Source organism: Neofelis nebulosa, chromosome 10 (assembly GCF_028018385.1).
Source record: "Neofelis nebulosa isolate mNeoNeb1 chromosome 10, mNeoNeb1.pri, whole genome shotgun sequence".
NCBI classification, from domain to species: Eukaryota; Metazoa; Chordata; class Mammalia; order Carnivora; family Felidae; genus Neofelis; species Neofelis nebulosa.
Window position 1 is genome coordinate 99400218 of NC_080791.1, and position 24975 is coordinate 99425192.

At 46.8% G+C, this 24975-nt stretch overlaps 1 protein-coding gene across 50 annotated transcripts in view; it reads left to right on the forward strand.

The window, feature by feature from the left end:
- The first annotated feature begins 676 nt into the window (after positions 1–676).
- Positions 677–24975, forward strand: part of MADD (MAP kinase activating death domain) — a 40876-nt gene continuing 16577 nt past the window's right edge. The window contains exons 1-29 of one of the 50 annotated variants that reach the window (XM_058688853.1): positions 677–961; positions 1778–1862; positions 4385–4530; positions 5170–5766; positions 6256–6559; positions 6958–7089; positions 7533–7646; positions 8586–8666; positions 10138–10316; positions 10608–10843; positions 11031–11187; positions 11893–11996; positions 12088–12278; positions 12662–12915; positions 13160–13299; positions 14105–14206; positions 15515–15574; positions 15934–16036; positions 16405–16591; positions 16688–16838; positions 17145–17351; positions 19063–19116; positions 20100–20200; positions 20791–20871; positions 21206–21364; positions 23931–24039; positions 24322–24384; positions 24615–24735; positions 24835–24940. In XM_058688853.1, the coding sequence (XP_058544836.1) occupies positions 4469–4530; positions 5170–5766; positions 6256–6559; positions 6958–7089; positions 7533–7646; positions 8586–8666; positions 10138–10316; positions 10608–10843; positions 11031–11187; positions 11893–11996; positions 12088–12278; positions 12662–12915; positions 13160–13299; positions 14105–14206; positions 15515–15574; positions 15934–16036; positions 16405–16591; positions 16688–16838; positions 17145–17351; positions 19063–19116; positions 20100–20200; positions 20791–20871; positions 21206–21364; positions 23931–24039; positions 24322–24384; positions 24615–24735; positions 24835–24940 (4155 nt within the window). In that variant the 5' untranslated portion in view covers positions 677–961; positions 1778–1862; positions 4385–4468. Of the gene's footprint in view, positions 962–1777; positions 1863–4384; positions 4531–5169; positions 5767–6255; positions 6560–6957; positions 7090–7532; positions 7647–8585; positions 8667–10137; positions 10317–10607; positions 10844–11030; positions 11188–11892; positions 11997–12087; positions 12279–12661; positions 12916–13159; positions 13300–14104; positions 14207–15514; positions 15575–15933; positions 16037–16404; positions 16592–16687; positions 16839–17144; positions 17352–19062; positions 19117–20099; positions 20201–20790; positions 20875–21205; positions 21365–23930; positions 24040–24321; positions 24385–24614; positions 24736–24834; positions 24941–24975 lie in introns of all 50 variants that reach the window. The other 49 variants (XM_058688855.1, XM_058688851.1, XM_058688879.1 and 46 more) reach the window with 49 other exon arrangements.

Sequence of the window (24975 nt, forward strand, 5' to 3'; positions counted from 1 at the left end):
TTTAGTGACCCAGGTGGGATTGTGTTGTCTTTCTAAGGTGGGGGGGGGGGCGGGGTAGGAGGTTGAAGTTTCAGAACTAACACCCCAGTCATGCACCTGTCTTCGTGGGCACGCTCATAATGCCTCGGGTGTTCCGTTGGCACCTAAAAAAGAGGGTACAACAGCCCATCCTCTAGGGCCTCAGGCCTTGTGGGACAGGAAGAAAAGTGCCCTGACACCAGGGTGTAGGCTGCCCTGCCGCGGGTTTGTCTTGTGGGAAGGGCTGGACTCCATTTCCCACCGGACACCGCGGCACCGTTCACGTCCCCTTCGCTCTGCGCGCTCCCTTGTAGGTGAGACAGCGGGCCGCGCCTTCCGGCCTCGGTCCCCCCCCGCCGTCCCTGAGTTGGTAGGCTCCACCTCCAGGGCAGCGGCTTTGCAGCCCCGGCTGCTGGGCACTTCCAAGCCGCTTGCAGGGGGAGGAAGCGTGAGGTGTGGGGGACGCTCAGAAAGTCTCAAGAGCAGTTTCATCTTGAGAAGTCGCTCCCAGGTTAATCTACATTTCGTCGAAATGGACGCTATTACCTTGTCAAGTTAAAATCTCGTTGTGCAACCTGAACAAAAGGTATTCCTTTGAGTCCTCCCCATGGCACGCTTGGCGCTGGGCTGGCCCAGCGCTCCCCATCGCCTTCCCACTCCCACTCGGATAGGTGTGTGCGTAGCCGCCTTTCTCCCGAGGTTGGCTCCACCCTTCAGCGCTCGGCTTGGTGCAGCTCTGTCCCCCCCAGTGGTGCATGGTACAGCCCCCGACCCCCTCAACGTCTCCCTCCCTCTCGGGCTCGGAGTGGTACGCGCCCCCCCCCCCCCTCCCCCCGGGCAGACACGGAACTGGCGCGCGCTGGAAGCGGCGCCGGCGAGCGACCGAAGCTCAGCTGCCAGGGGCGGTCTGACTGGGCCTGGCCGGTTCCCCCAGGCTCGGGAGGTAGGAAGGTCCGGGCCACTCGGGGGCCCTGGAAGGATATTTGGGAAGGAACTCCTCGCGGGGGTGAACGGGCTCTGACAGGAAACAGGGGTTCTGGGAGAAGCGGCCTCTGAGGAGGCCCTAAGAGGCGTGTGTGTGGAGGGGGTCTGGAGAGGAAGGGGAGTCCGTAGGGAAGGGGGCGGGGCTAGAAGTGAGAGCGCTCGGGGCCGCGGACCGGGTGCGGGCTGCCAGACCCAGCGCCGCTCGCGGCGGCTGGGTTCGATTCCTGCCGGCCGGGCAGGGGCGGGTGAGAACTGTCCAGCAGGTGAGGGGGCGGGCAGAGCTGTCCAGCCCGGGGGCCGAGCCGGGATAAGCACCTGGCGCGTGCGCGCGTGTGTATGTGTGTGTGCATCTTACATTTGATCACGATTTGGAGACCATGTTTGGTTCTTTGGGGGAAAAAAATGGGGGGGGTGGGGGAGGAAGTGTGTCAAAACTGCTTGTTGGAGGGTCGAGACACCATTTAATCTTTGCCGCAACTGCTTCCCTTCCTATCCTCGTGCATCTCTAAATTCCTCTTCCTGCCCGGCCTCTCCTCCCCCCCCCCCCCCCAACCCTGCCTATTGCCTGCCTTATTGCTCTCGTTCTCCCCCACGCTGACCGGTCTGTGCTGATGCGCTTGCAAGGTCACTGCCTGGGTAGGAGGGGAGAGAGCCTCCTGTTGTGCTCACGTCAGCAAAGATGTCATATCGCTCTCCGGTTCCTGTGGTTTTACTATGACATTCTGCCCCAAACGAGGGACGAATCCAAAGGGTTGGTTAACGTTACCATTTGTAGGCTGAAAAGACATAGAGAACGTAAAGATCTGTGGATTCCAAATCTGCATCTGGAGTGGATGGTGATGGAGGACTTCAGCAGATAGGTATGCGTTTTGGGCTTGATGCCTTTGGAATATAGGAGCTGGAAACCAGGGACTCCCCCTTAGTAAACATGGTTGAAGCAAGAGGCAGAGTCTGAGCCTGGGTTGGTATGAAGACAGGATGTGAGTTATAGGTGATGTTAGAGGCTTTACGGAGAGGAGGGAGAATGGAGAGAAAAGCCTTGGTTATCTCTGCAATCTGAATAACGGGAGGTAGTGGCTATTGATGAGACATGAAGTGTGGCTAAGCATCTATCCTATCACTAGTACTAGAATAGTCACAAGATCTTGGGGTCCTCGTGGCTCTGGAGGGACATGAACGTTGTAGAGCATGATAATGATTTGAGTTTTATCACATGCTTCTCAAGTGGGAGGGCTGGGATCTCATCAAGGCTAGAGGCCTGATGCCCTAATATGTCAGTAGAAGATACTTCAGGTGTGATATTTGAGATTTTGGCAGGAAAGGGCTCTTGATTTTCAGTGTAAAATAGATTTCAAGGCTTAGCCTTGAGCTCTGGCTCTGTAAATTCTGTTTTGAGATACATTGGCTCTCATCCTAAGTATTTTGCACATACTTATAGAACAATTTATGCTTTTACCTATGCCCCTTTTCATTTCTCTATTTCCCTCCCCTTCTTACTCTGCTTGGGAGGAGTTGAAATCAACTTTATAGTAGTGCCCCACCTACTGCGGTTTGCTCATGACTCCATGGCACTGGGGAGAACCAAAGGACTTTTTGGGTGTTAGTGATACCTAGAAGTGAGCATATGGCATGTTTTAGAAACTTGGTTTTGGTTGTGTAGAAAGAAGAAATCTCTCAAAATCCAGAAGTAGGACAAAGTGCAAACTAAAGATAGGTAGGGAAGAAGATAACCTAATAATTAGCGGGTGCTGTCAGTGGAAGAAGTGTCTCTAGGTTCAAAGAGAATGAATTGTTATGGGCCCTGGCTGACTCTGGAGTAGCAGCTGCTAGCACTGTGCGGTCACCAAGCAGGGGAGGGGCTGTGGCTATGCTATAAATAGTTCTGGGAGCCAGAGTCGCCATGGAGACAAACCCGAATCCTATTACCTGCAGGTCCTCTATTGGGAGCAACAGAAGGGAGGGAGCAGAATTTTGAGGATTTGAGAGGTATTGCAGAGCGGTCTATTTATTATTAAGTAGGGAAGAAAAAAGATAGAGCTTCTCATTATCTAAATCAAATAGAATCTTAAGCATACAGGGAGTGTGCATGTCTATGTATGGAAGTGCACACAGCAGCAGAGAAGAGAGTGGTGTGTGTGTAGTGTAATGGGAATGTCTGTGTGTACAGTAAAGAAGGTCCTAGGGTGGCCATGTGTGGAGCACAGAGGTACATTTCTGTATGCACCGAGGGTAGCTTGTAGTGGAGTGAACCATTTTATTTAGGAAAGTGTATGGACACCCAACAGGATATAGATTATAATTAAGACCACGTAAGCTTTTCCTAATTTTGGTCTATGGTTTAGAAATTACTGAGCACCTCTTCCTGTCCTTGCAGAAATCCTATTATTTCTGCATCTAATTCTTAATTTCTATTAGAGATAGAAGGACAAAGTCTCATCTGTGTGTTTTGTATCACTGATTCCAATCTTGGGACTAGAGTAGAGGAAAAAAAAAAAAAAAAAAAAAGACTATGATTCAGCACCAAGGGCAGAGCTAGTAGCGATAGCCAGTGAGCCCCTTTCTTGCTTGAAGAGGGAAGAAAAATGGTTTAGATGGAGCAGTTGGAGCATGGATATTCCTCATGTGAGATTGCACAGGGTACAGTAGCCCACTGTTGTTGTTGTCTCAGTGCATTAAGTGTACAATTTATATGGTAGTTTCCCATGAAGCTGAATGCAGCAAGTTGGTTCAGGAAATAATTAGGTTTTCATATAGAGCTAGGAGTATAGATTAGTACTGATTAGAGTCTGGTTTGATACTGATTCAGCCTGGAGCTGTCCTAGAAGTGACTTAGTTTTTATTATCATAATGACAGTCCCGTTTAGACTAACGGGCTCTATTTTTCAGAAACAGAGCACCAGGAGTGAGGCTTGAAATGGGCTGGTTTGTGGGGATGGGGAAGTGAGCCATTATTTATCCTACTTTTAAAAAATTTATTTATTTTGAAAGAGAGCGCACGTGCGTGTAAGCATGAGCAGGGGAGGGGCAGAGAGAGAGAGAGGGGGAGAGAGAGATGGGGGGAGAGAGAGAGAGAGAGAGAGAGAGAGAGAGACAATTCCAAGCAGGCTCCACATGACCTAAGCAGAAATCCAGAGTTGGACGCTTAACTGACCGAGCCACCCAGGCATCCCTCACCTACTTCTTGACATTTGGCCCTGTGAGTTCAAAAGCTTAGACCAAGCTCTAGGCTAGGAAAAGTGTCATGTTTCCCCATCTTTACTACTGAAATGGAAGGTCTTCTGACCCATGACCCTGGCTGGAATGAAGCTGAGAGAGATGAGTCCCTTACACCCAGCAGTGGATCTTATCAGTACTTTTTTTCCTATTGGACTTGAATTTTCAGATAATATCAGAAATCCTCCTGGGAACATTGACTCCTTGTGCGGTGCCTTGAAGTTTCTCTGAGATGAACTGATGAATTGGAATCATGGTGCAAAAGAAGAAGTTCTGTCCTCGGTTACTTGACTATCTAGTGATCGTAGGGGCCAGGTAACCAAGAAGAGACTGGTTTTTGTCTTGTCTTTTGGGATAACCACAACATCTGTAATTATTCCCTTTCCCCATGCCCACATTGTTTTGGATATCTCATTCTTTCTCTATTATTTTACCCTCATAGGAACATTGATGCCATTAGTGAAAATAGCAGTCAGGCTCTCAGTCAGGATTGAGAGCATTGGCCCAAAGGAACAGAGACAGAACAGAATTGCTCTTATCTAGCATCTTTGTGTTCTTGGGCAAATATACCCTGTATACTTCAGTTTCCTTATTTTGTAAAAAAAAAAAAAAAAAAAAAAAAAAAATACCCTGTGCTCTTTCTCAACCTACATATGCTCATTTGGTAATTTATTAGCTAATACACCTTTTAAAAGTGCTAATCATCTTAATGTATTAGTGATAATTCTATTGCTGCGATTTTCCTTGCATTTCAGGATGGGTATCTTCATGACAGTGCAGACCTCATTTAGCCCCCCAGCTAAATGTGGCAAGCAGCACCCAAGTTTTCCAAGGTCGTGCAGTTAGGTTACTTTATCCAAAATAGCATTTTGAGCTTTATTTCTGGACTGTGGTTAAAATTTGAAACAACATCCTATCCCTTCAGGCTGCTGAATTTGTCTTTATATTCTTCAGGCACCCGAGCAGTGATAGTGTGGCCCAGACTCCCGAATTGCTACGGCGATACCCGCTGGAGGACCACGCTGAGTTTCCCCTGCCCCCAGACGTTGTGTTTTTCTGCCAACCAGAGGGCTGTCTGAGTGTGAGGCAGCGACGCATGAGCCTGCGGGATGACACTTCTTTCGTCTTCACCCTCACTGACAAGGACACTGGAGTCACGCGTTACGGCATCTGTGTTAACTTCTACCGCTCCTTCCAGAAGCGAATGCCTAAGGAGAAGGGGGAAGGTGGGGGAGGGTCCCGTGGGAAGGAAGGACCCCGTGCCACTTGTGCCTCAGAAGAAGTTGGTACTGAGAGCTCGGAGAGTGGCTTGTCCCTGCAGCCTCCCAATGCTGACTCTGCCCCTGAGGTGAATCAGTCTCCTCGGGGCAAACCCCGGGCCAAGGCAGGAAGCCGTTCCCGCAACAGTACTCTGACATCCTTGTGTGTGCTCAGCCACTACCCCTTCTTCTCCACCTTCCGAGAATGTCTGTACACCCTCAAACGTCTGGTGGACTGCTGCAGTGAGCGGCTGCTGGGCAAGAAACTAGGCATCCCTCGAGGCATACAAAGGTACACTTTGCCACTGATGGTCAGAAGAGAGGGAAGCAGTTAGAGATGAGGTATAATTGGTGTGTGAGGGGCAGGAAATTGCCTCTAAAGCCTGAGGTCCTTCAGATAGCTAGAATGAAGTGTTGTCTTATATCCTGTTGTATATTTAAGAATAAACTTTTGTTTAAAAAAAAAAAAAGCCTGAGGTCTTTCATACCTATTTAAGCATTTTTGTGTTAGTCCTTTCTAAGCGAAAGACAGCTGCAGAGTTAAACTTCCTGCCATAATAATGTTTGGAGTTCAACATTTCATGGCAGGCAGGACAGTAAGTCCTGCTGTGTATACATTTTTATACTTGTTTCACCCTTGTATATTCTCTCTGGTCCTAGCTGAGCCCAAAGGGTGGGCTTTTCCAGTTGTCAGCATTTTACTCTCTATGGTTGCATTGGGTTGCTTTGGGGTATCAGCTCCTGGTGCTTACGCATCTGTTTCCTGCTGTCTGTTCCTCAGGGACACTATGTGGCGCATCTTTACTGGATCATTGCTAGTGGAGGAGAAGTCAAGTGCCCTTCTGCATGACCTTCGAGAGATTGAGGCCTGGATCTATCGATTGCTGCGCTCCCCAGTGCCTGTTTCTGGGCAGAAGCGAGTAGACATCGAAGTCCTACCCCAGGAGCTCCAACAAGCTCTGACCTTTGCTCTTCCAGACCCTTCTCGATTCACCCTAGTGGATTTCCCACTGCACCTTCCCTTGGAACTTCTGGGTGTGGATGCCTGTCTTCAGGTGCTAACCTGCATCCTGTTAGAGCACAAGGTGAGAGAGCCAGCTTTTTAGATCTTTAAGGACAGGGACTACATCTTTTTCATCTTTTTGTCTCTAGGAGGTAACATGGTGCCAGGTATATGGCAGTACTCAGTAGATGTGGGTTGAATTAAGTGGGATGTGTTCAGAGGGTTTGCCACTTAGGTGAATTATCCTTAGCTAGACTGAGCTAATTCTCTGGAAGTATCAGTAGTTCTAGTCTAATGAGTGGTCCTGGCATTGGGCGAACAAGAGCCAGAAAAGTAAGGCATGAGGCAGGGATAATTGTGGAAGCCATGCTCATGGAGCCCTACACATGGTGAAATGGAAATTAAATTGTAGCATTGGAAACTTTCCCCATAAACCTTATTTAGGCAGTTGAATGATCCTTATGGTATGGCTTGTGGCAGGTGGTGCTACAGTCCCGAGACTACAATGCCCTTTCCATGTCTGTGATGGCGTTTGTGGCGATGATCTACCCATTGGAGTATATGTTTCCTGTAATCCCACTGTTGCCCACCTGCATGGCATCGGCAGAACAGGTGAGTTTCAGGTGTTTTCTGGCTTTGTCACCTCTGTCTTCCAACTCTGGCCAGCTCTGAGGGAGAACGCCCGATGCCAAGAAGTTGTAAATCAGTACTGGTCTTCAATCCTTTACTCTGACTTCTTTGTCTGCAAAACATGACCTAACTTTGAACTGATTTGATGGCAAAACTTGTGTTATTTGTGGTTTTTATTTATCAAAGTAAATGTTAATCATTATAGGTTACTGGCCATGCTCCTGCAGGTGTTACATAATATACAGAATATACACTGTCGCCTTTCTAAAATCTGAAAAATTATGAATACTAAAACACACCTAGCCTCAAGAGTTTTGGAAAAGAGATTATGGACCTGCATTTCCTCATCAAGAAAAATCCTCATGTGATAAGTGATCGAAATATGTTTAGTTTTTGTTTCTTACCCTCTTATTTTTTTTCTACAGCTACTGTTGGCTCCAACTCCGTACATCATTGGGGTCCCTGCCAGCTTCTTCCTCTACAAACTGGACTTCAAAATGCCTGATGATGTATGGCTGGTGGATCTGGACAGCAATAGGGTGAGGTTCTTGGCTGAGATATTATAGAGTCCAGAATAGGATTGTGTTCTGTTTTTCTAGGTTATTCCCAAGAAGGTCCTCAGTTGGTGGGTGATTTGTCTTGTGTGACTCATTGATACCATTTTTTTTTAATGCTTAGCTTTTACTTTATTGGCTAATAGGCCCTTGGTTAAGACCCAAACGAGTACAAGATTTAGTTTTGCCAGAATGAAGTGCTCCCCTGCATCTAGAAGCAGTAGGCAGTTGTGGTTGTGGGACCACTGCCTATGGTGTAGGTCATCTCATGGTTTTCCTGGGTATGGTTTCTAGTAAGACAGTGCCTTTCAGGCTTAAAATGTACAGTAATATTCTGTGGTAGGAATATACTCAAATTTCAGCAGGAAGCCCTTATATCTGTTTATAGTAAAATTTTAGAAAACACAAATAAGTGTAAAGAAATAAATAAAAACCAGGGGCATCTGAGTGGCTGTCGGGTAAGGGTCCAACTCTTGATTTTGGCTCAGGTGATGATCTCACGGTTCATGGGTTTGAGCCCTGCTTTGGGCTTCATGCTAACATTGTGGAGTCTGCTTGGAATATTCTCTCTCTCTACCCCTCCCCACTCTCTCTCTCTCTCTGACTCTTCCCCTCCCACACGTGCACACTCGCTCTCTCAAAATAAACTTTGAAAAAAAAAAAAAAGAAAAACCATAGTCCTATTGTCTGGACGTAGTCTCCCGTAACGTTGAGGTATATTTCTTTTCAGGTGTGTATATATATCACAGCCATGTATATGTGTGCCCCTAATACACGTGTATATGTAATATATTTGTATGCATAATATACATGTTCACATATATGTGAAAATACTGTGTATACAACTTCCACTTACCCTTACGTAAGAGTAACTCCTGAGCGATTAATTCTAAGGTCGTGCCTTTTGTCTTTTTTCTGGTGTAGGTGATTGCCCCCACCAATGCAGAAGTGCTACCAATCCTGCCAGAACCGGAATCATTGGAGCTGAAAAAGCATCTGAAGCAGGTGAGTGAAGAATGAAGAGGAGGAGGAGCGGTAGCTACTCCAGGGTGGCTGCAGAGGCTGTAGCTGTTGTGAGAGCCCGTTTCCCTTCGGACCTCAGGTGGAATAGGTTTTCTTAGCTTCGGGTGGGCTTAAGAAGAGGTGTATCACATTTCTGGGTGGCAGGATGACTCTCAAAAAGGCTATTAGATATCTTCTAATTCATTGTATGCCTCCCACCCTCTAATACTTAGAATACTATATATATATAAAAAAAAAACAACCTTCATTTTCTGTTTCTTGTCACGTGTACCATTCTTTGTGGCTTAGAGTGTTCTCTCAGTCCTGTAAGGAAAGAACTAGTTGTTTGGATAGTCTGGCTCCTTTTATATTTTCCTCCTGAATTGACCTCTAGGTCCCTGAAGAATGCTTTCTTCAAAAATTCCTCTCTTTGAATAATCTCCTAAATACATTTTTTCATTGCTTTTCTTCCTCTCCTGCATGCTGAACACAGTACCTGAAGGTAAAATATGACAAGGCCCCATCCCTTTGCCCTGTTGTATGTGTTACGTAGAACCACCAGTAGATAGCTCCGTATTTATTTTTAGGAATCCTTGTTGTCATCTTCAGGGTCTTCAGGAATCTCTGTGTTGTTTTAGTTGCTAAGCAGTACCTCTGCTTGGTGTAAATAGGTCATTTTGTAGCATCCCTCTCATCATCCTTGCTGATGTAATATGGTGTCTTGTTACTGCAGAGTCTGTGAGGATTGCAAGTTGAGAAAGTTCTCTGTCTTCCTTTGCAGTGTTTTCATTCTTGATGGTTACTTTAGTATGACTAATGAGATGGAGAGGTTGATATATAGAATGGTACTTTAAATGTTGGTAGGAGTTAAGATCCTTGGGCTCCTTAATCCTGTGTCCTTCCCCCCTGCTACTTGAAGTGTGGTCCATGGACCAGCAGTGTTACTTTTGCCTGCGGCTGTTAAAAGTGCAGAATCACCCCAGATATATTGAACCAGAAAAATCTGCATTTTTCACAACATTCCCGATGACTCCAATGCTCATGAATATTTAAGGAAGCCCTGCTGGTCTAGACCAGTGGTTTTCAAACTGCCCCATGGAGCCTCATAGGGGCTGATTTAGGCTGGTAACACTGAGCACGTGAGGTTCTGGGTTCCTTATGTCCTTCAGAGAAGCTTTACTTTTATGTGTCTCAGTTGTTTATATTTTCATACAGATTTCAACATGTTGTTGAAAAAGAACATTTCATGGCTAAAATAAATTTGAAAATTATTGCCCTGGACTTCAGATTTGATCAGGTTGCCTTGAACCAACCTGGCTTAAACTGCAAGGCTACATAACTCAGATCATCTTCTAAAGGTTAAAGTACGGTATTTGGATTCTGATTTCAAAGATTAAGGCTCTTTCCTAGGAGATGAGATTGGCCAGCTGCCCAGGAATCTGCCTTCTATAGGGGATTTCTTGTTGTTCCACAGGCCCTTGCCAGCATGAGTCTCAACACCCAGCCCATCCTCAATCTGGAGAAATTCCATGAAGGCCAAGAGATCCCCCTTCTCTTGGGAAGGCCCTCTAACGACTTGCAGTCCACACCTTCCACTGAATTCAACCCACTCATTTATGGCAATGATGTAGATTCTGTGGATGTTGCAACCAGGTACGACCAAGTCGACTAGATCATCACAGGTGCTTAGATTGGGTTCTGCTCTCTCATTAGGTATATTTGTCACCTTAGTAAAAGCAAAGAAGAATTAATTCATCATACTCTCAGGCGTTTTAGGCCTTGAGTGAAGAAAGAAATTGATGATTCTTTAAGATCCCTTCCCCTTTGATGTTGGAAGCCTGTGAAATGATGACTTGGGGAGGTGGTCTGACACCTTGGATCATAGGAATCCTTCTAGCGCAGGGTGTGGGACTTGAATTATCTCACCATCCCCTTCTTCCCCAGAGTGGCCATGGTCCGCTTCTTCAACTCCCCCAACGTGCTGCAGGGTTTTCAGATGCACACGCGTACCCTGCGCCTCTTCCCTCGGCCTGTGGTAGCTTTTCAAGCTGGCTCCTTTCTAGCCTCACGTCCCCGACAGACTCCTTTTGCTGAGAAGCTGGCCAGGACTCAGGCTGTGGAGTACTTTGGCGAATGGGTCCTTAACCCCACCAACTATGCCTTCCAGCGAATTCACAACAGTGAGTCCACCTGCCCCTGCCTCTTTGTCCTCCTGATGGCTCTTCCCTTTGCTTTTCCCTTTTCTCATCTTTGATCTGCCCCTTCCATTCCTATTTTGCTTTAGACATTTCCCTACCTTTCTTCTATGTTTTGCTTGGTTTTTTTCCTCCTTGTTGCTAACTCTATTCTTTTTTTCTCTGTGGGTAGATATGTTTGATCCAGCCCTGATTGGTGACAAGCCAAAGTGGTATGCTCATCAGCTGCAGCCTATCCATTATCGAGTCTATGATAGCAATTCCCAGCTGGCGGAGGCACTGAGTGTGCCACCAGAGCGTGACTCTGACTCGGACCCTACTGATGACAGGTGAGCAGCAGCAAAACCGCTTTTTAAGGTCGAGAGGCTCTCGCTAGTCCTTATTGAGCACTATGGCAGAACCTCATAGGACTTAAACATTAGTGTTTGAAGCCTTGATGATATTTTGGTTGATTGTTTTGTGTTAGCTTCCTTATTTTATCTTATTCCCTTACCTTAAGAGTTTTCCTCTTTTTTTTTTAAAGTTTTTAATTTTAATTCCAATATAGTTAGCATACAGTGTTATGTTAGTTTCAGGTGTACAATACGGTGATCCAGCAATTCTCACATTAGCCAGTGCTCATCATGATAAGTGTAGTCTTTAATCCCATCACTTATTTCATTCGTCCCCCCATCCACCTCCCCTCCAGTAGCCAAGTGTGCTCTATATTGTTGAGTTTCTTTCTTGGTTTGTCTCTCTTTTTTCTTTTGTTCGATTACTTTGTTTCTTAAATTCCACATATAAGTGAAATCATACGGTATTTGTCTTTCTCTGACTTTGCTTAGCAAAATACACTCTAGCTCCATCCATGTTGTTGCAAATGGCAAGATTTCATTCTTTTTTATGGCTGAATAATAGTCCAGTGTGTGTGTGTGTGTGTGTGTGTGTGTGTGTATGAAATACTCACCTTTTTATTTTTCCTAATGCTGATTGCTGGTACTTTTCCTGCCCCTTCATTCTGTTTTATTTTTATTTTTGTGCTCTTCACTCTGCAGTGGCAGTGATAGCATGGATTATGATGACTCAAGCTCTTCTTACTCCTCCCTTGGTGACTTTGTCAGTGAAATGATGAAATGTGACATCAATGGTGATACCCCTAGTAAGTGTACTTGAGGAGATGGGCCAGCTCTGGGAGGGGTTGGAGGCTCTGGGATGGTGTGGTCTGTACCTGCCACCTTGGGTTTTGGCAGATGTGGATCCATTGACACATGCAGCCCTGGGGGATGCCAGTGAGGTGGAGATTGCTGAGCTGCAGAACCAGAAGGAATCAGAGGAACCTGGCCCAGACAGCGAGAACCCTCAGGAAAACCCCCCGCTGCGCTCCAGCTCCAGCACCACCGCCAGCAGTAGCCCCAGCACCGTCGTCCATGGAGCTAATTCTGTACGTGAGGACTTGGAAGGGTGGATAAGTGAGAACTGTTACCTATGTGGGTCATACCTCCATTAGGAAGGCGAGGCTGAAGCTGTTAATTTGCCTCTTCATAGTCTTCCTGTCTTCCTCTCTATACATCCCATAGCTTAGAGCCTAGGAGACGTAGTTTTGACTCCAGAAGGAACTCATCGGGCTTTGTTCAGGGCTTAGCTAAGGTCCCCTTTGCATGGTTTGTGGGGACAGAGAGCAGGAGTGTCATAGAGATCTTTTCTCACACATTCCCTTAGGATAGGAGATGGGAATCTAATAGACCTGGCTTGGTCTTGCCAAACTGAGGTAGGTAGGTATCACTGGGCACCAGGTGACCAGTTTTTATTTAATATGGCCTTTAGGAACCTGCTGACTCAACGGAGGTGGACGATAAGGCAGCAGTAGGCGTTTCCAAGCCCCTCCCTACCACGCCTCCCAGCATTGGCAAATCGACCGCGGACAGGCGTCAGACAGAAATTGGAGAGGGGTCAGTGCGCCGGCGAACCTATGACAATCCATACTTCGAGCCCCAATATGGCTTTCCCCCTGAGGAAGATGATGATGAGCAGGGGGAAAGTTACACTCCCCGATTCAGCCAACATGTCAATGGCAATCGGTGAGAGCCTGGGGATTCCTTCTAGGTGGGTGACTGAAGGACCTCACCACAGAGGACCCCGGGTGAGGGTTAATCAGAAAGAGAAGTCTGAATGCTCTTGTGACCCGCCATCCCATGGTGGTGCCTTGATCTAGGCATATAGAAATTGTGGGAAGGGAGCAGTGACTGCAGTATAGCATAGGGCCCACACTTCCAAGAGTAGGTACCCCTGCCTGGGGCTCATAGGTGCCACTGTGCATTCAAGGGCTCAAAAGCTGCTGCGGCCCAACAGCTTGAAACTGGCAAGCGACTCAGACGCAGAATCAGACTCTCGAGCGAGCTCTCCCACCTCCACCGTCTCCAACAACAGCACCGAGGGCTTCGGGGGCATCATGTCTTTTGCCAGTAAGTGCCTTCTGCTCTCATGCCCTGTCCCGTTTTCTATGCAGTGAGGCCTGACTATGGTGGATGCTGCTTAGAACTTCAGAGGTAGAACTGGCTTGGCATTATCAAGCCCCAGTTCAGGTTGTTGCGGTGATAGTGAATAAGGTATTTCCAAGGGAAGTCAATAAAGGACAGAGACATAGAGTAGTCACTGTCTTTATACCCAGAGATTTCAGTCTGTTTCGGGTAAGACAGCTAGTCAACTGAAAGATAGTCATTATATTAAAAATCATACACTTGTACATATATCTTGTGGAAATATTCTGGTCATATTTGATTTGGGTACATATCTAATACCTTTTTTGCCTGATGAAGGACTTTTTCATGAACATGCTTTGAAATCTATATGAGGTGACTTTTGTGCCTAGAGAATATTTCCAGAAATGAGGGGTGGTGTCAGTTAAAGGTTGAGGACAGCCCAGGGGCCAGAGAAAGCCAACATCGGGTATAATTATGATTGTGAGTTTTTCTCAGAAGCCAGACAGGGACAGCACCAACTTTTGACCAAAAGTGCATTAACTGTCTGGCTTTCATGCTGAGTTAGCAGTTGATGGGACACTTGTCCGTCCCCATGGGAGGTAGTCAGAGAAAGTTCTTACTGGGTTTTGAGCTATCCTGACAGTGGCCCCCATGTTTGCCCTGAATTAGACTTGGTCCTCTCTAAGGTAGATCAGAGGTACTGGGATTATGTTTGAAAAGGAGGAAGATGGAGGTGATGATACACTTATGCTCCTAACTCCTCGCTCTCACACCCTCCCCTTGATAGGCAGCCTATATCGGAACCACAGTACAAGCTTCAGCCTTTCAAACCTCACGCTGCCCACCAAAGGTGCCCGAGAGAAGACCACACCCTTCCCCAGTCTGAAAGGTAACTACAGCCCTCCTTCTGCCATACCAGGATTCTCCAGAAGATATTTCAGGCCTATGGGTGCTTGTCAGGAGCCCTGTGTATGATGAATCATTTGATCTGGCTGTTGCCCCTCATACCGCTTCTCATGGCTTTCATTGCACATTATGGGCTCTACTCGTTTTCAGATGGAAAGTGTCTTTGTAGCTCAAGAGACGGCCCTGTCGTATCATTTAGGATAAACAGCAACTGAGATCACCGTTGCTTCTTAGGGGGAGCTTTGTCAGGTGTACATAATTAACACAGGGATCGTCAGCTGCTGCCAGTGATCTGCCAGGTTCCTGCTGCATGAATGTAGGACAAGCTTCATCCCGATTAGCTGGCCCACTGAGGGATGCTCATAGAGAGCCTGGCAGTGTTACAGCGTCAGGAAGCCTCTTTGGCTTCCTGTCAACGTAGGGCCTGTGGGTGGGCCAGGTAGTATCAGTTGGCTTCTCCGGGCATTTAAGACCTTATTTGATTTTCATTTGTGATCGCTGAGAGTTTGAAGAGCTCTTCTGCATTTACTCTGACTTTTGTTTGTTTTCTCTAGATATTGTGCTGAACTATTTAATTACACTAGAAAGCATAGTGAGAAGCAGCTCCATATATTTTTCACCTGACTTCTCTTCCCAGTGATTAAAAATCCCAGGAATCTAAGGAGTGTTCTTTGGTGGGGCTGGGAACATAGGATAGATGGGCAGAGGGACAGAATAGCCAGTGGCGTAGGGGATTAACTAGCACTGTGGCGTCAATCTGCACCTGACTCTGTAGGTTAGGGGTAGAAAAGTGTTAGCGTCACCGGCTTTCATTTGATACAGTTGGGGAGGGGAGCAACTGAAGCGCTTTCATTGCATGCTGATGCTTCATTTGTGCACTTCCCACTCCCATCCACCTCCCATCCTCACACCCAACCCCACGTCCCATGACAGCATCTGCAAGATGGGTCTCCTCTCTCTGCATACCAGCAAGCCCTGTGGACCCTGTGCTAGATGTTTCATGAAAACCAGCGGTCCTTCTTTCATGCATGTGCCTGTTTAGTACCCGAAGGTCCCTTGTGTCATGTACCCTGCCCCTGGCTCTGAGAGGCCATAGTCTTAAGAATGGTCTTTCCTAGAGCCTTGGTTGATTCCTGATCTCTTGGCTTCCAGCTCTGAGGTGCCTGAGAACTAAGGTTATGTGCACTAAGCTTTGGGAGAATCCTCAGACTATCTGACTTACAGCTCCATCGAGGGATATAGGGGTTGTGGTATCATGGTGCACCTACTAATTGTGTATTTTGTGTCCCAGTATTTGGGCTAAATACTCTAATGGAGATTGTTACTGAAGCCGGCCCCGGGAGTGGTGAAGGTGGGTCTTGCCCGTGAGCTGTGCATGATCTTTTTTTCCTAGCATCTTCTGTGCCTGCCTGAGGGCCATTCTCCTCATGGAGCAAGCGGTACCACATGGGTGACCTGCCTTGCCCTGTCCCCCGTGACGCCCGTGCTTGCCCGTGGGGCATGCTGCTGGTGCATGTGGAGTGGCCTGAGTCTCCATCCCCACTTCCTCCACATTGCCATGGCTGGTTTCTACCTATGTGTGATGCCCTGGGGTCACCCTCACCCGGCCCTTCTGGGGAACAGGTGTGGAACGTGGCTTCCCAGGGCTGTGCTGACAAGGCTGCTGGACTACAGTAGTGATGTCTCTCATTCCTACCTTCCTGGCTATAGGAAACAGGAGGGCCTTAGTGGACCAGAAGTCATCTGTTATTAAACACAGCCCAACAGTGAAAAGAGAGCCTCCATCACCTCAGGGTCGATCCAGCAATTCTAGGTAATCCATGGCTGAGCTATTACAAAAGATCTCTGATAGAGGTAGCGATTCCTGTACCACACTGTAGGGAGGCTCAGGAGTGGGAGAGAACCTGTCAGTTGGGTGGATGAAATCAATTCTCGGGAGCCCTGCGCATTCTGACTTCCCATGCGACAGTAGTAGCTCACCCTGGTGAGAAGAATGAAACAGCAGTGGTGGGTATGTGGGCACACCAGGCGATCCGGAGCGGTGGGGGGTGCAGGGGACTTGCACCCCTGGAGACTTGGCTTTGCGTTTTGCCCCTGGAGGCAAACATCTAGTCTGGTGAAAGAGGCGGGGTGCTCTGCAAAGAAGCCGATGACCACAGAAGCTGTGTGTGGACCCCGTAGTGAGAACCAGCAGTTCCTGAAGGAGGTGGTGCACAGTGTGCTGGACGGCCAGGGCGTTGGCTGGCTCAACATGAAAAAGGTGCGCCGGCTGCTGGAGAGTGAGCAGCTGCGCGTCTTTGTCCTGAGCAAGCTGAACCGCACAGTGCAGTCGGAGGACGACGCCCGGCAAGACGTCATCCCTGATGTGGTCAGTGTCTGGGGTGAGGAGCTGGAATCAACTGCCGGAGGGACCTGGACCCCGAAGGCAATTTTGCCCACTCCAGCCCCTGGGTTATTGTTGCAGGAGGTCAGTCGAAAGGTGTACAAGGGGATGCTAGACCTGCTCAAGTGCACGGTGCTCAGCCTGGAGCAGTCTTATGCCCACGCGGGCCTGGGAGGCATGGCCAGCACCTTTGGGCTTCTGGAGATTGCCCAGACCCACTACTACAGTAAAGGTAGGGATCGCACCAGCTGGGCGGGCGCTGTCCACAACTCTTCCACTCATCTCCAAAGAAGGCTTGTTCCTTCACAGGTTTCCCAGTGCCTCAGGCTTCGGGGTTTCCTTTCTTAATGCGTGTTTATACGTACCGGGTGTTTTTCTGTCATGAAAAATAAGATGTCTGTTTTTCTTTCCTTTTTCCATTTTTTCCATTTCCACTTTTTCCATTCTGCATCCTCCTTGCTTCTCCCACCTCGTTCCCGCAGCTTGATTCCCACTCGTTGTCTCTCTTGACCTCTTCCTGTATTCCCTCTTTTCCTAGAACCAGACAAGCGGAAGAGAAGTCCAACAGAGAGCGTAAATACACCAGTTGGCAAGGATCCTGGCCTGGCTGGGCGGGGGGACCCAAAGGCTATGGCACAGCTGAGAGTTCCCCAGCTAGGACCTCGGGCACCAAGTGCTGCAGGAAAGGGTCCTAAAGAGCTAGACACCAGAAGTTTAAAGGAAGAGAATTTTGTAGCGTCTATTGGTATGTATCACCGTGTTTGGTGTGGTGGAGGGTTCGGGCTTCTAAAATACCTCTCCCTCCTTTCAATTCATTCAGAATCCTGCCTTTCTTTTCCCCATGCTTTGCTTTCTAGAGAGGGAGATAGATCTGCATCCATTTCTAATGGAATTTCTTTGTACTTCTTTATCGCTTATGCTTCCTTTACAGGCACCCCCACCTACATCTTAGAGGAAGAATGGAAGTTTTGCTTCGAGGGGCCAGTGAGGCTTAGTGCAGGGAGTCTGAGCTATATTCCTTGTCCCACTTTTTATTTACATCTGGATTTCTTCAGATGTGAGGTCCAGGAAGCTATAAGAAACTTTATAGATGCGTCTTTGGCCTATAAAATTATAATTGTCTGGCCAGTTTTCTCCCATCCAACCATTACACTACCCTCAAATTTGCTTTCCTGGGGTGTGTCCAACAACCCCATTTCCCTGGGCGCTGGACCTCAAGGTACAGATTTCTGAATCGGCTTTTCTTCAAACCTTTTCTCACTGGACTCGACCAAGAGCTTGTTTACGTTTGGTGTCTCTCTGTTCCCACTGAGGCAATGCCTTAGTGAGCTCTCTGGGTGTCACCTCCATTTGACTCACTTGACCTAGAGCCATCTAGGCTGTGTCTTTCTTTTTCTGGTTCTGTCTCCCTGGGCAGTTTGCTTCTAGCTGATGCTTCTTTGCCACACCATTAGCAGTTGTCTTATGCTCCCAAAAGTGGGGAGGAGGAACCAGTTTCCTTTGTTGGGGAACTGCACTTCTCTAGCCAGCAGAATAGTGTCCTAGAGGCAGCCAACCCAGTCTTTCTCCCACATGATGCGATGCTCTAGGAAAAGCACCAGCCTGCAAGTCTGGAGGTCCGGAGTTTTAGTCCTGTATCTGCCCCCCAGCTAGGAATGAAACTTTGGGCAAAGCACTTCCTCTTTTCAGGGTCTCTGTCTCCTCATCTGGGAAATGAAGAGATTGGACTAAGTAGGCACTCAAGTTCTTCCAGGAAAAAAATGCTGTGATCAGTATTCTCTCTTCTTTACCCTAATGAAGATCCTATTCTTGACCATTTAGTGTTCTCTGTCACCTTTACTGAAAGCATTTTTCCAGATGACTAGCTGAGAACGGGTCACTTGGCAGGGCAGATGCTAATACTGAGGGTGAATTGGATTTTTTGGTAGCAACAAGGAAGGATGCTAACCACCCGCATGAGTGGCCTCTATCCAGTCCCGTGAATCAGCCAGGTTTGTGCTCACACTTCTGAACCCCTTTGGCTGCTTGCGGTGATCATCTGTCTAGAATCTTTAAAAATTGTTTCCCAGCTCATTTGGCAGAGAAAGCAAGGTCCCAGGTGATCCTAAGTTACATGATCTTGAGCAAGTGCTCCAGCCTCGTTAGGATCAGTTTTCTCAGGCCAAAAGGAAAGAGCTTGGTCCAAGGCAGTTCCATCTCTCACGTTCTGCAAGGTTTTTACTACCACTTTAAGGTTTGGGTTAGGAATTTAGAGTCTTTAGTTCATGAGTGGGGGAAAGGCATTAGATCTCTTGATTTTTTAACCTCCCAAAATGAAGATCTCTTTTTATCTCTTAATATGTAATCCTGTGCCTGAGACTGAATTAGCTTGGGTTGGGTGGGTTTCCATTCTGTCTGTCTGACCAGCCTCTGACTCTGTCTGTCTTTCTCTCCTGCTTACATTGCATCTGGGGTAGAATTGTGGAACAAGCACCAGGAAGTGAAAAAGCAAAAAGCTTTGGAAAAACAGAGTAAGGAACAAATGCCCCTTCCTGTTCCCAAATCTCCCATACCTGCCAACTCCCCAGGCCCAGTTGGGGCAGGCTCTCTTTGTCAGCCCCACCCCAAATTTGCTCTTGGGGGGTATTTGGAATGAAAGCAGGTAGGTGGTATGTGATTCACAGGTACGTGACTTGTAGGCTGCTTCTTTCCCCGCTCCTCCTAGCAATCAGGCTGTAATCAGGGCGTCTATCTAGTAAAGTCCCTTAGACCTTGGTTCTCTATTGCTTCAGAGTTGGTGGGGAGAATGGTCGCCTATTTCAGTGCCCCTCATTGGCTGAGATCTCCCTCACCCATTAGAAGGCCTGTGGGCACAGTTGGCAGAGATGGTTGCTGTCCCTCCGTGTTGAGTCTGTAGCTTCCCAGCTCTCTCTGGTGGCTTGCCTAGGCACGCTTTCTTGCTTTCTGTCATTCTGTCCTTCTGCCATACTACTGTGGGTGGGTGGGGAAAAATGACAGTGTGTTTGTTTTTTTTATCTCAAATGTAGAAGTAGGGTTGGGGTAGGCTGTGTCCACAGAAACAGCTGGTGTTTCTGTATCTCATTGGGCCTATCCTTTTCTAGCCCCTTTTAGATACATTTGCTGGGGAAGCACCGAATGACCTGGGGACCCATAACCGGTTGTACGCACCAGTGAAGCTCTGACTCTGAGTGTAGTGGAATGTGGTTTAGACATTTGTTTGTGGAGCTTTCTGTTTTAGAATGATTTGCTCAGAATTTTCTCAGGTTGTGAAGATGGCTGCAGAACCCCTTGAGACCAGGTTTAATTTGTCCTACTTGGTTCTTAAGGCATCTGGGGACTTCTTCCAATGGGGCCCGGGGTGGGGGCAGTCCCTGGAAAGGTGACTGGGACACGCTGAACAGGTCTGGGACCAGGCTGTGCTGCTGTCCCTTTCCCTTCACCAGCCTGCCCCTTGTGTGTGTGCACTGGGTGACAGAGGTCTTCCCCTACTCAGGGCCTGAAGTAATCAAACCCGTCTTTGACCTTGGTGAGACAGAAGAGAAAAAGTCCCAGATCAGCGCGGACAGTGGCGTGAGCCTGACATCTGGTTCCCAGGTTTGTGACGACCTTGTTAAGAATTGCAAGAATTAAATTTGCTCTCTCAGAATACTTCTTTAAGTTAAAAAAAACAAAAAAAAAACAAAAAAAACCTCAAAGCAACATGCTTGCCCAGTGATAGTGGACTGATGAAATAAGTATAATACATCATGTACTATGATATTAACATCATTGAAGACTGTTTTTAAAAATGTAGTGACATGGGAAAATGCTTTACACAGCTACATGTAGTATGATTCCCATTTTATTTTTAAAATGTATGTAGAAAAGACTAAAAGGAAATGTACTGAAACCTTAACAGTGGTTAATATCAGTGGTATGTTTATGGCTTTTGTTTCCTTATTCTTTCTTGTATTTTCTATAGTGAGTATGTATTTCTTTTTTACTATTTTTTATTACATAGTTTTTATTGTTTTCTATTATGTATATTTTATATTCAGGAAAAAAATAAATTTCTCATGACCTGTTTAGGGATGGTAATAGTAGGCTGGGGATGGGGAGAAGGAAGAAGACACAGTATTTCTTAAAGAAACCAGGAGTATATGGGACACCCCTTCTAATGTGTCTGAGTCCCCGTGTCGTTTCAGAGGACTGATCCAGACTCTGTCATTGGTGTGAGTCCAGCTGTTATGATCCGAAGCTCAAGTCAGGACTCTGAAGTTAGCACCGTGGTAGGGGAACACCACATTGGCATCTTGGTGGGTGGGGTGTGAGCTTCCCTCTGGAAAAGGGGGCTGCTTTCTCCCATGGAGGCTCTTAGTCTCATGTCAGCTTGGTTCTCATGGTGGAGATGTTCACCTGTCCTAGGTTTGTATGCGTGGGATCAGACCCTGAGATTACACCCAGGGCACCTCATCCTGTAGAGAAGGTACTTCCAGAGGCTATCTGACCCACCTTTGAAGTTCAGTGCTTTCTCTATGGCAGTGGAGAGCTCTAACAGCTGGGCATTTCTGGGAACCTTTCCCTGGGGAATATCCCTTACTACCCCTTTTTCCTTTCCAGGTGAGTAATAGTTCTGGAGAGACCCTTGGAGCAGACAGTGACCTGAGCAGCAACGCAGGTGATGGAGCAGGTGGTGAGGGCAGCGCGCACTTGGCCAGCTCGCGGGGCACTTTGTCTGATAGTGAAATTGAGACCAACTCCGCTACCAGCACCATCTTTGTGAGTTTTGTTTACTAACAAAAGGAGATCAGCTCTTTCACGGGAGGGCAGTGGATTAGAAAAGAATGAAAAGTTAGGGGGCAGTTAGAAGGAAAGGAGAATATCAGGAATCAGTCAGGAATGAATAATCCTGATATATCTGGCTTCAAAGAAAATGTTTCTCAAATCTTTTTTCAGAGTTATTTGACTCCATGATCTGGGGCTTTTAGGATCCTCTCAAGAATCACTGAGGAGTTGGGCTCCCCTCCCACTCAGATAAGGGCCTCAAATCCTAAGTAGCAGTAATCCCCACATTTACAATAGACAAGGTGATGGGTACTTTGTGGCAATGTCAGGGCAGTTATAGTGTGTACCAGTCAGCCTGTTGCTATGGAATAGTTTGGTTTTATGCTGGTCACTGCTCTATTTATACAGCGCTTTAAAATAGCATTTTATTTCATTTTTATTTTATTTTAGTATGTTTTTTTTTTTAATGTTTATTTATTTTTGAGAGAGAGAAAGAGAATGTGCACACGAGCAGGGGAGGGGCAGAGAGGGAGACAGAGAATCCCAAGCAGGCTCTTCACTGTCAACACAGAGCCCAGTGCGGGGCTTGAACTCACGAACTGTGAAATCACGACCTGCGCTGAAACCAAGAATCCGACAGTAACCAACTGAGCCACCCAGTCGCCCCTATTTTAGTATATTTTTAACAGTTATTTGATGTTTTCATTCATTAATAAGTATCTATTAAGTGATCGGGGCGCCTGGGTGGCGCAGTCGGTTAAGCGTCCGACTTCAGCCAGGTCACGATCTCGCGGTCCGTGAGTTCGAGCCCCGCATCAGGCTCTGGGCTGATGGCTCGGAGCCTGGAGCCTGTTTCCGATTCTGTGTCTCCCTCTCTCTCTGCCCCTCCCCCGTTCATGCTCTGTCTCTCTCTGTCCCAAAAATAAATAAAAAATGTTGAAAAAAAAATTAAAAAAAAAATAATAAGTATCTGTTAAGTGATCTACTAAGTGCTATATTCTGTACTAAAGAAAGAGAGATAAGGCACGATTCTCACTCTCAAACGAGTTTGCAATTCACTGTTTCTGTGACTAATCTCTTCTGATGGGAACAAAGCCTTAGGGAAAAAGAACTTGCCCTACATCATATAAAAAGCCAGGAATCAGTTGGAATTAAATTAATTCTGTTTAGTTCTTGCCTTTAGACACCCTACTTTTTGGTGTATACATGCCTCTTTAAACAGCACTAAGCACTCTGATACGCTTGTCACTTTGTTAGAGTCGAGAATGGATAGTCTCTACAGGAGCTTATAGGTCCTTATCTTTGTGGGGAGCATGGAAGATGGAATTTAAATGCAATCAAATATTTAACACTGGTGATCATTCCCACCCTCAGGGCTTTCTGTTGTGTGTGTTTCTGATAGAGCAGGTGACATCCCTGAGTGAAGGTGGCAAATGGGATGGAAAGTCAGCAGAGGCATTCAAGTTAATGGACCTTAACTTTCCTTGAGTCTAAATAGACCATTTTAATGAGAGTATTTTAAATCCTTCCCGTGTGTCTCCATTCTGGAAGTTAAGATAGATAATATGGGATAGCAGTCTTGCAAAAAGCCTTTCAGCTGTGTGCTGCCTTTCCTGGCACCTTCCTGGGACAAATTCTTACTTGTTCTGTGCTGGTGGGCAAGGGCTGTTTTTGTACAGCTGAGTTGCTAAGAGCAATTAAATTTCTTGGCTCAAAAAAAGGCTAAACAGTAAGAAATAAATTGGATTAAGTCAGTATGGTCCATTGAACAAAGAATTGGGCTATGAATCTGGAGACTGGCATTTAGACACACTAATTAGGTATTGCCTAATAACCTTTGATTGGTTGCTTCTCTGCTTATGCTGTTGCAGGAGTTGTGAAATGGGCATGAAACCTGCCTCTGACCCAGTTAAAAATCTTTTTTGAATGACTAGAAAGCCGACTATTGTGGAAGTGGCACATAAAGTTAGTGATATTTCTAAGGGGCAGATATTTCTAAGAGACAGTAGGAAAGAGAAAATTAACATTTATCAACACCATGTGCCAGGCCTGATTAAGTGCTTCATATATTTTTTCTAATTTAATTCCTGTAATAGTCCTGTGAGGTAGATGATACATACCTTCCTTTTATAGGTGAGGAAAATGAGACTCAGAGAAGCTAAGTTTTATGCTTAAGGTCACACAGCTAGTGAGAGACAGGGATCTGAACCTTGGTCAGTCCGACTTCAAAACCAGTGTTCTTTCTACTGCATCATGCTGCTACAGAGAATTTGCTTTTTTTTTTTTTTTTTTTTTTTAAAGAGTAAATGGTCTTTTATAGAGACTAAAGGGTAAAGATAAGCAAAATGAAAATGTGATTGCATGTTTTAAGAGGCAATAACAGCAGCATTATCAGACTGACTTCTGGTCAAATCCTTGGGGCAAGCAGGGTAGCAAAAGCAGGACTCCTAGAGTATATGTTGCTAATGGAAGATAACAGGTGTGTGAGCCTCTTAGTGAGCTGGTGGCAAACCCTATCCATCGGTACCTCAGGCAGCTGACTGGTACCTCTTCTTTGTAGGGGAAAGCCCACAGCTTGAAGCCAAGTGTAAAGGAGAAGCTGGTGGGCAGCCCAGTTCGCTCTTCTGAAGATGTAAGCCAGCGAGTCTATCTCTACGAGGGACTCTTAGGTGAGAAACAGACTGGGGAGGCCTCTTGCCCTGGAAGAAAGCTGGACTCAGCTGGGGAAGAGGGTAGCACCAAAGAACTAGCTGCTTAGCTTTAAGCCGATCTCAGTGCTGATGTTAGAGGGCGTTTTTATATCTGAAGCAGGTGACTTACCAGGTCTGCAAATAGCAGTAGGTGAGCACTATAAGAGACTGGATTTTGGTATTAATCAACAGCCTCTGTCTTTCTGTCTGTCTGTCTTTCCTTTCTTGCTACCATGGTCCTTCCCGCTCACAAATTGGCAGGAAGGGACAAAGGATCGATGTGGGACCAGTTAGAGGATGCGGCTATGGAGACCTTTTCTATAAGTAACCACCTTTCTTTGTGTGCTGTGTGCATCCTTCCTCTTCGGGAGGGGCTGGGCCTCACTTGGAGGAGCTGGGGCTGGTGGCAGGATGTTAGTTCTGGGGTGGAGAGGCTCATGTTTCCTTTGTCCTAGAATTTGTCCCTTCTATCTGGAGTTTACTCTTCATTTTGGTTTGGCAGCTATATTCTTTATATGTTAAATAAGCCTCTAGAAAAATTCTATTCTACACAGGCAAAGAGCGTTCTACTTTGTGGGACCAAATGCAGTTCTGGGAAGATGCATTCTTAGATGCTGTGATGTTGGAGAGAGAAGGAATGGGTATGGATCAGGGTCCCCAGGAAATGATCGACAGGTATGAGACTTAGCAAATGCTTGGGAAATGCAAATTCAGCCTTTTCCGAGTTCTGTGGTCTCCCATCTGAGGGCTGACTTGTCCCTGTCTCCTGCTTAGGTACCTGTCCCTGGGAGAACATGACCGGAAGCGTCTGGAGGATGATGAAGATCGTTTGCTGGCCACACTTTTGCACAACCTCATCTCCTACATGCTGCTGATGAAGGTAATGTCGATTTTGCTTGTGTCCAGCTACTGCTG